Raw genomic sequence first — 10,373 nt, 5'->3', positions numbered from 1 at the left:
AAACAAAGACAAAACAAATAATGTGGAAGAGGGAAAGGGGCAGATGGGTAATTTCCCATCTAAGCCCATTTTTTCTTCAATTTAGAGAGAAAACAAAACCCCCCCAAAATGTGGGCACGAGGACAAAACAAAATCACCCCCCAACCAAATACTTCAATTATTCATTTTCTCTTCTATTTTCCCCTCTTTAATTTTCATCTCTCCCAAAATCACTCCAACCAAACGAACTCTAAGAGATAAAACCTTAAATTTGAATTAACCGAAGAGTAAAAATGTCATTTCATTTGGACCATTTGATAAACATGAACACCACTCTAAAATAAAATTTAATTCAGCACAATCAAAACGACATAAATAACATAATAATCCAACCAGTGGCGGAGCTTGGATTTTGGGTTAGGGAACGAGATTAAAAGACAAGATTATAAGTAAAATTAATCTAAGAAATATTGATCGACACAAATAACAAAATACATAAACAACTATATGCAAATATAATTGTCATATACAATCTAATATAAACTACAAACTTTATTTCATTTTTTTTCTTACCTAGTTTAATTTACTCAATTGCAAAATCTACTTCAATATGACTTTGCTTAGAATTTGATCTGAACTCATTATTATGATCAGGTTTCTTTAGAATCTCAATTAACTACATATTTCATAGCATTATCTTAAAGAGGGATGCTACGTCCACAACATTTTTACAATAAATCAAAGGTGAAAAGTTGTTATTAGTTATAATTTAAATTCAAAACTTAAATTACTTTTTTACCCGTACATAACAACCAATAACAATCTGCCACTTAGAATTTGTTGTGAAAATGTTGTGGACATAGCATTTCTCTTAAAATAAAAATAAAAATGATTAATTCATAGTGAATAACAATCAAATCAAGGGATTAATCTAATTACACAATTTAAGCATGTAATTTAACTCTTTAAAATAAATCAATGTATAAATATTAAGAATATAATAACATATGTGTGAAGTTTTGTGTGTACCTTAATCCTGAATGCTTTAAAATGTTATGTAAACCTTTTGGGGGTGTTTGGTAAATAATTTTAAACAACAATTTTCAGTTTTCAAACAATATTTCACGCATTTCAATGCACTTTTTCACCCACACATATTTTCACAAAAATTTTTAAACAACAATTTTCAATTTTTAAATACATGTACCAAACGGACTCTTTATCTTCCTCATTTGAGTAGTTAAAAGTTTTGGGTTTATTGCACAAATTCTTGCTTTTGAGAGAGAGAGAGAGAGAGAGAGAGAGATAATTGTAAATAGGAGTTAGACTGGCTAGGCGCTACAGCAAGCACACAAAAGTAGTGTCCTACTTGGCAATGTACTATTTAGAAATAGGTACAGCTCAAATGGTTTTTAATTATTATTATTAAGTGGGACCCAGTATTTAATAATAGTGTTGCCGTGTGAATGTAAAATTTGATTTCTCGTTGACAAGCCACGTCAAGAATTGACGATAATAGCAATCCAGCACGTTACAAAATAAACCATGTGATTATAAGAAATTAATTTTGATTGGTCCTTAATTGCATTAATTCCAGGTCAAAATCTCATTGCTCTATGTTTTATGACAATGATGAAATCTTTAATTTTAAATTTCCCTTCTTGAAAATGATAGAAAATATAAGAGATTAAGATATATGATTCTTTTCTTTTTTTCTTTTTTTTTTGATAAGAAGATATATGATTCTTAAGAAAATGTTTTGATCATTCAGTTGCTTCAAATTCGTAATTATCCTTAAAAAAATATCATAAAAACTGAGCAAAACCCACCAAAGACATGGAACTGGAGCCAAGATGGTGGCAGCCCACCTAGTACTTGTACCAAAATTGAGGAAGGTGTTAAAAGAGAGAATGACACTCATCATAAAGGCCACCCATACTGACTCCCTACTCCACTGTATGTGATGATGAGCTACAAGAACAAGGTTGAGAAGACACAATATAGTTTTTTTTTTTTTTTTTTTTTGGTAATAAGGGACACAATATAGTTTTAGGCAAGGTGAATATTCTATTAACAAATGCCTTAAAAAATCCGTTAACGTGACCAAATTTTAAAACACCAAAATAAGGAGAATAGTTAGTTAACCATAGGGGTGGCAAATAGGTGGGTTTGGGGTGACATAATTAGATTGAGTATATAAAATTCATTTACCCATTAAAACTCATTTAACTAATTGCTTCTGACCCAAATTCAATCCAACCTAATTATTATGGGCAAACCCAACCCACTCAATTATCCAATTATCAAAATTGCCAAAATGCCATTAAAGTGAAAATGACCAAAATACTCTAAAATCTTCAAAAATGACCAAAATACCCCCAAAATCCAAAATATGACAAAAATACTCTTGAAACAAAAAAAAAAAAAAAAAAAAAAAAAAAAAAAAAAACCAAATACCCTTGAAACTTTAAACAAACCCTCTTATACATAATAAACCAGCTAGACTCAACCCCAAGCAAGAGAAAAGATTCTTGCACTTTTTGTTTCAATTATGTGCTTCATTAAGTAATAAAACTTCATTTAATGAAAATAATAACTTGTATATGCACAGGGATGGACCTAGTGGGGGCAAAGGGGGCCCGGGCCCCCCTGGGTCCAAAAAAAAAAAAAATAGTATGTAAAATTTTCAAAAAAAAAAGCTTGGGCCCCCCTTGGTTTTTAGCTCAGGCCCCCCAGCCAGCCAGTCTAGGAGTTTTCAAAAGCCCATGAAACCCTTAAAAAAAAAAATTGTATAAATCTATTTATAATAATAATATAACATATAATAATGTGGTTTATATTAAAATATTAGATTATCTATTTATATCTGATTATAGTAGAAGGACAAATAATTGTTTAATTGTTTGATTTGATCTAATTGCACTTAAATAGTAATTTGCACTTCATCGTTCACACTTTTTTTTTTTAACAAAAATTATTGTATAAATCTTCAAAATTTCATACCTATTAATCAATTTTTTATCCTAAATGCTGAAACATTAGATGTAACTCCTTAGAAAAGCTCTAAAATGTAAAAAGGTAAGTTCAAACCTATTAACCTAAGTACAAATAATTTAGTACAGTGAAAAAAATGTAGGCACAAGTTTACTTAAAGTTAGTTTGTGAAATAAAGTAATTTAATTTTGGCCACAATTTGGGCCAAATTAACTTGAGTTTTTTGCATTTTGAGTCAACGTAGGCTTAACCTATTAACACAATATAGGCATAACTAACTTGCTTCTCCTAAGAAAATTTCCTAGTTCCACCAGTGACTATATGGATGTGTGTTTGGATTTTTTTTTTCGCTTATCTCTGCCCCCCCCACCCCCAACAGCTTGAAATCCTATGTCCGTCCTTGTATATGCATATGTAATGCTACCAATCAAAAGCATATTTATTACTTTACATTTGATTATTCATCATTGAGATGGCATTTATTATTATTTGTAGTTGACTGCTATACCTACAAAGATAGTATTGGAAATGAGCCTAGAAGGTGGGTTAAATTGGTATTGTCTGAAGAACGTTATTGAACAATTTCTTATTCAGAGCTCAACTAGCTTGAATTTTCAAGACATAAAACATTGAGACAAGTAGAAATTTTTTCAAGATTGGATTGTTTAGCTTTTGAGCCAAAGCAACAGGTTATTTGAATGGTTCCTTTTTCCAAGCCAATGAGGCCGTTTGGACTCAGCGTTTTGCTGAGTCCACGTTTCACGTTTTGCCCTTTTTTTTTTTTTTTTTTTTTTTCCGGAAAAGTGAACAGTAAAATCACATGATTTTACTGTTCAGGAGACAAAAATACTGTTCATGCACTGTTTTGGCACTGTTCACGCACTAAAAAAATATTAAAAATGGGTCCCACGGTACTATTTACACATTTAAAAATTATTTTGTTACAGTATTTTCAGTTTTCAGTTTTCAGTTTTCAGTTTCAGCAACAATAAGTTCAATCCAAACACACCCAATGTCAAGTAGCTTGATTTACCTTTTGAGCCAAGCAGTAAATATACCCTATTAAAAAATATATATATATATATATATCCAGTTCCAAACAAATCTCTGTCGGATTAGTAGAGACCAAGTAGGATTTCTTATTTTTCACAAAAAGATATGTCCTCGTCAATTACATTGATGTTGTCTTTATATTTTAGATTGTCAGAGGCTTATTTTATAACAATTATTGCTACGGAAAAATCTTTCTCTACTACGAATATTAAGAAATTTAATAATATTCTTTCAGAAATCTAATTATTAATATAATTATGTGAATCACATTGGGGTGCCCACACAAACACATATAGTTAGTATATTTTGGGATACTCTTAATAAGGTCATAACGTAGGAAAAGTAATGTAGGTTCATGTAGGTGCGGCAGAATGACATACCTTACTAATTATTATCTAAAAAATGATGTATCACTATCATCTATAGCTTAAAGATAAAAACAAAATAAATTAAATTAAACCAATATTTTTCATGCATAGCATGAAATGAAACCAGGGCAAAAAGACTAGAGGTGCAATATAAGAGGGTTTGTTTAAGGTTTTCCATAACCAGGACCACCACCAATGAGACATTTCAAGACATACATCATTGCAATAATTGTCACAACAAGATATATGACCATCTTAGTCATATTGCAAAGAAGCAGCATACTCAATAAACAAAGCTCCCACTATGCAAAACACTGACTTTATGAAAAATAACTTAAACATCACATCAAACTCATAAGGACAGTCAGCAAAATAGTCTCCAAGAACTGAAATACTTTCAGTGAAGCAGTCCCCCATTAGCTCATAAGGTTTTGCCGGAAATACATAGAGGTGAACAATGGAAGCAATGGAAATCTGCATTCAAAATTCACAAAATCACACATAATGGACAACACAATACATTTCAATAATTAGCTTCTAATAAACAGAAAGTAGAATGTTGCATAAAAGAAGGAGGAGAAATCTAATACCACAAATTTTTTTTTGTACAAATATAGCAACTCCCCCAAGTCATCAACATTGAACAAAGCCAAATTATCCAGCACCCAGACAAATCATCCAAGGTAAAATGCAATTTCAGAGGTATATCATAATTGTAAAAGTTTTAATAATAACAATAATAATAAACAAAAAGAAAAAAAAATGTTTTTATAAATAGAATTCCATGATCCAACCATGTAAGAACTAGCAATCAAATGAGCAGAAGTAATTAATTGATCAAAGAAGCAAAACCCATTAAGTTCTGAGGTGACCCAATTCCACAATTACAAAGAACAACACAATTCTGAGCATAGTTCTTCTGGCTAATCCAAAAATGATATAAAAATTGAGCAGAAGAAATCAAATTTGATCAAAGAAGCCAAACCCATAAAATTCTGGAGTGACCCATTTCCACAATTACAAAGAACAACATCATAATTCTGAGCATAAAATTCTTCTGGGTAATCCAGAAATGACATTGACGAGGTAAATAATCATTGACGAATCCATCTATGAGAATGATCTTCCTGGTACGGACGAGAAAATGCACAGGACGAGCATCGCAGTAGATCGCGGTACTGACGAGGATATTCAGTACCTTTAATGCAGTCAACTGAACAGCTACACTTCCAGCTGTGCAAACCGTTTGAAGACATTGATGCCTCATTACTCAGATTTGAGGCGTTACTCAATGGAGCATTAAGACCTCCATAACTCCTCCAACGGCTAGGAACGATGAGGGTAGATATAAAGCCCACACATTCCCACGAAAGAGGTAAGAGATAGAGATTGTTTATTTTACTGATTCTTGGTTCATTCTAATTTTCCTGCAAAGAAAATTCAATATTCTAACTTTGGCATCGGAGGCGCTGTGGCAGGCACCACACCGGTGTGTACAGGAGACAAGTGGAAGGGATTAGCTCCGTCCGACGAACATCACTGACAAGTTCATTCTTATCAGTTTGGCGCCGTCTGTGGGGAAGACTTTGTTTTCGTGTTCAGACTCGAAATAGTAGTTCCCTGTTCTTGTTCTTTCCAAGATGGAGTCTAATCAGGACGCCGCAACCCTGGCCCAGCAAGTTCAAACCCTTGCAGCCACCGTTGAAGAACTAACTAAGCAAAACCAAGAATTGAGATCACGACTTCAGCAAGAGGATAATCGTTCGAAGGGAAATCAAGAAGATGAAGGAGATAGCAACAGAAGAAGTGACCATCGAAGGCCTAACACTCCCGTCGAGCAAAATTCAGATATCCTTCGGGAGATGAGGAAAGAGATGGACGAACTAAGAAACGCTATCAAAGAGAAAACAGAGCGAAGTGTGGATCGGATGGTCCGCGCAACGGATTCACCATTTACAACAGTGGTTCTCGACTGCCCAGTGCCGTCGAAATTTGGGTTACCTCAGCTCGAGCCCTTCGACGGGCTGAAGGACCCTCAAGATCATCTAAATACCTTCAAGACGACCTTGGGACTTCAACAACCCCCAGACGAAATTTTGTGTCGTTCCTTCCCTACTACACTCAGGGGGGCTGCCCGAGAGTGGTTCACGAAGTTGCCAACGTCATCAATCGACACGTTCGAGCAGTTGAGCAACGCTTTCCTACGCCACTTTATTGGAGGACAGCGACCAAAAAGGACCGCTGACAACTTGCTCACCATCAGACAGGGAGAGAAAGAAACCTTGAGGTCATATGTACAACGTTTCACGAGGGAAACACTGGAAGTAGACGAAGCCGACGATATGGTGCAGCTGACGACCTTCAAGGCTGGATTGAGGTCCAGGGATCTCGTCAGCTCACTTGCGAAGAACCCCCCAAAAACGATGGCTGAGATGCTCCTCAAGGCGCAGAAATATATGAACGCTGAAGATGCATTAGCTGCTATCAAGGACGAAGATAGGCCAAGAGACAAAGAAAGAAAAGAAGATGATCGCAGAGGGCAGAAGCGGGACCGTCCTGATCGTCGAATCAGTGACGGATCTAGAAGGAAGGACGACAAAAATCAAAGAACGGTGAAATTCACCCCCCTTGTCATGCCTGTTGACAAAATCTTGGCACAGATTAAGGACGAACATTATCTTAAGTGGCCACGACCACTACACTCATCTCCCAACATTCGCGACAAAAGTAAATACTGCCGATTCCACAAAGATCACGGCCACTACACTGAAGATTGTAGGGATCTCAAGGAGCAGATAGAAGAGTTGATACGGAGGGGGAAGCTACAGAAATTCGTAAAGAAGGGAGAACACGGCAAATTCGGAGAAGAAAACAAGCGCCAACAGGGGTCCTCCTCTAGAAGTGACGGTCGTCAGTCACAACCACCTCAAAACATAGTTGGGGAAATACAGACGATTGCCGGGGGACCTACCACTGGGGGTTCATTCAAATCGCTCAAGAGAACACATCAACGACAAGTGAATAGCGTCCACGGGTCACATCCGTCAAAGCAGAGACGAACTGATCAGGATATGACCTTCAACGAAAGTGACTCCCGAGGAGTAAAACAGCCACACAATGACCTTAAAAAAATAAGCATCAGGCAATTAAAATTACTACGACCCTTGTAAGAAAAATGGCCGGTGAAAGATTTTACTAATCTTGAGATAAATCTTTAGGAGGTTGTTGGACTTGGAGAGGTCAGACCCAGAGCTTTGGGCAATTGACATCTGAGGACGCCTTGGCTTAGTTTAGGAGCAACTAGAATAACTTAACTATAAGTACAGCTACAGAAAACATAATAATACAATGTCAAATAGGTGTAGGATGGCCAGTATAAAAGTAAATTCTGGAATACAACGTTGTCTAGGAGGCTGTTTGTGTTTGGGATAGGATTCATTGGAGAAAGAAAAGAACAGAACACCATACCGTAATAAGTTTTCAATGCCTCATGTTAAATAGGCCTAATGAAGAGGATTGGGGAGAAGAAACAAATTGAGTAAAAAAAGAGGTAGAATGTTTGGTACAGTATACAAACCACAAAATTCATCCCGCCTATATACAAAGAACTCCAACTACTGCCCATTTATTGATTTTAACTATAATGGAACAGCTGTACATGGAAACAAGGTTGAACAGGACACAAACCTGTAGCTTGGCTAGAAGAAGCGTGTCATGATGAATACTAGAACGTGGTCTATCCATCTAAATTTGAAAGTAAAAAGCTCAACATCACAGATAATTTCACAAAAACTAGCAATCACTTAGGTTCAGACAAACCATCCAGGTGCTTTCACAACTGATTGAAGTTCGAAGTTCAGATACCCTCTTGAAACATTCTCTATTGAAATTTATCGACTTATACAAACCACGGTTTCCATCAAAGAATATGAAACTTAATTGGTCACATTACCTAGTGGTAGGAATCCTCACTGTCTTTATGAATTTCCCTAGAACAAATGGACTCCAAAGCAAGCTATATAGCTGAGATGTTATTGCAAAAAAAATCTAATAAAACCTTAACTAGCTCTCGCTCTACATAGATTAATAACCCAACCTCTCCCAAAATTCTATCACAATTACAAAGCATGACAAATTACAGAGGCCGAAAAGGAAAAGAGAATTGTAATTTAAAAACACATCATCCTTAATAAGATACAATATCATCTGCTCTAAATCACACATAACTTTTTCCTAAATTACCACTAAGGAGAAATTAAAAAATAAATAAAATCTAAGACAGATTTCCACTAGGGAATGAAACTAAGCTCTCCAAATAAATCATAGCTGTTGATGGAAACCCTCCACATTGAAGATTCTTCATTTCTTGAGAATCAATGTTATACAATACTATTGCCTCATCGCCACCACGCAGAAGAAGCTCTCCATTCTTGGCAAACCCTATTAGCTCTTTAATTCCTAAGAGGGGTCCTACAACAAGTTGTTTGGTCCAAGAATCCTCGACCCCATATGTAATACCCGGAAAAAAAAAAAGATTTAAGAGAGGTATTTAAGTAATTTTTTTTTTTTTTTTGTGTGGCCAATTTTATAATTTCTAATTATAAGGAAGTTTTTTTAGAAAATAAGCTTGAAATCCTAACTATTTATAAGCTATTAAGTAATGTATAGAGATATTTTGAGAGAGGAGATTACCCAAAGACTAAAGTAGAGAAGATATGACTACACCCTTAGGTAAGAGCTTAAGAAATTTGTTCTTTTGTTAAATTTAGACTTTATGTGGTATTAGAATATATTTTATGTGAGTATTTTGGCAATAGTGAGATGTTTATATATCCAATGAGATTAAGATGTAAACGAAGAAGAATTTGATTAATTTAATAATTTTCTTTGTGCCGGTGTTGCGTTAAGTGTAAAAGAAGGCTCTTGGATCAGATTTTTTGCACAGGTTGACGAATTGGGGTTTTGCGAATTGCAAAACGTAATGGTGTTTGTGTAGGTTGATTTTGAATGATATAGAATATAGTATCTTTTTCCTAGTTTTGTCCTCATCTCAAAGAGAACTAGCGGTGAATGGAGATTTAAAAAAAAAAAAAAAAAAAAGAGCACACGTTAGAAGATTAGGTGGTTACTTTTGACCCTATATGCTATAAGTATGGTGTATCTATAGGTTTGTCCCTAGGTACTATTAGTGGCAGAAAGTGGAGGAAATATATATATATATATATATTATGAATACGGTGGATTTTTTTTTAACCATGGAATAATAGTGAAAATTATTGGATATTTTTAGCAGTCTTTCTTTTGGTCGATTATTCAATAAGTTTTATTTAAAATATTAGATTATTGAGTAAATGATATTTGAAAAATTGTTTAGTGATATCTAAGATTTTAGAAGAAGTTTAGGGAGAAGTTCCTTTTGTATGACTTTTGAGGTAGTAACTTATCTAAATTTTTTATTTTGCATTTTAACAATTAAATTGTTTACGTTGTTACAATTTTATTTCTATTGTATTAATGATTTCAAGTAAAAATTATCAAAATATATCTGATTACTGAATATATGATGTATTTTATTTAATTTTTTTTTTTAGTTATATTGATTTAAAGTAAAGAATTATAGAAATATCACAAATAGATTTGAATATTGAATATATGATTATATATATATATATATATTTGAATAAGATATATTTTTGTTAGAACTATGATTTCATATATATGATTATGAACAATCTAACTATGAATTTATTTTGATACCAGCAATGGGGGTTATTCATTGGTACTTGATACCCAACCAATGGGAGTTGTTCATTGGTATTCTGATACCCACAATGGGGTTATTCATTGGTATTCTGATACCCAAACCAATGGGTTATTCATTGGTACTTGATACCAGCCAATGAGGGTTATTCATTTACTCTATGCCCAGTCCGGGATATATACTACACATAGTCACAAGATTTTAAAAATATGAATTAC

The 10,373-nt window shown here is 34.2% G+C and overlaps 1 protein-coding gene across 1 annotated transcript; it reads left to right on the top strand.

The window, feature by feature from the left end:
- Positions 1–6,034: 6,034 nt before the first annotated feature.
- On the top strand, positions 6,035–7,564 carry LOC136061705 (uncharacterized). Its single transcript, XM_065759815.1, has one exon. The coding sequence runs from the start codon at positions 6,035–6,037 to the stop codon at positions 7,562–7,564; it is 1,530 nt and encodes a 509-aa protein (XP_065615887.1).
- The last annotated feature ends 2,809 nt before the right edge of the window (positions 7,565–10,373 follow it).

Source organism: Quercus suber, unplaced genomic scaffold, assembly GCF_002906115.3.
Source record: "Quercus suber isolate HL8 unplaced genomic scaffold, Cork oak 2.0 scaffold_343, whole genome shotgun sequence".
Taxonomy (NCBI): Eukaryota; Viridiplantae; Streptophyta; class Magnoliopsida; order Fagales; family Fagaceae; genus Quercus; species Quercus suber.
This window is presented reverse-complemented; position numbering and strand designations above follow the sequence as displayed.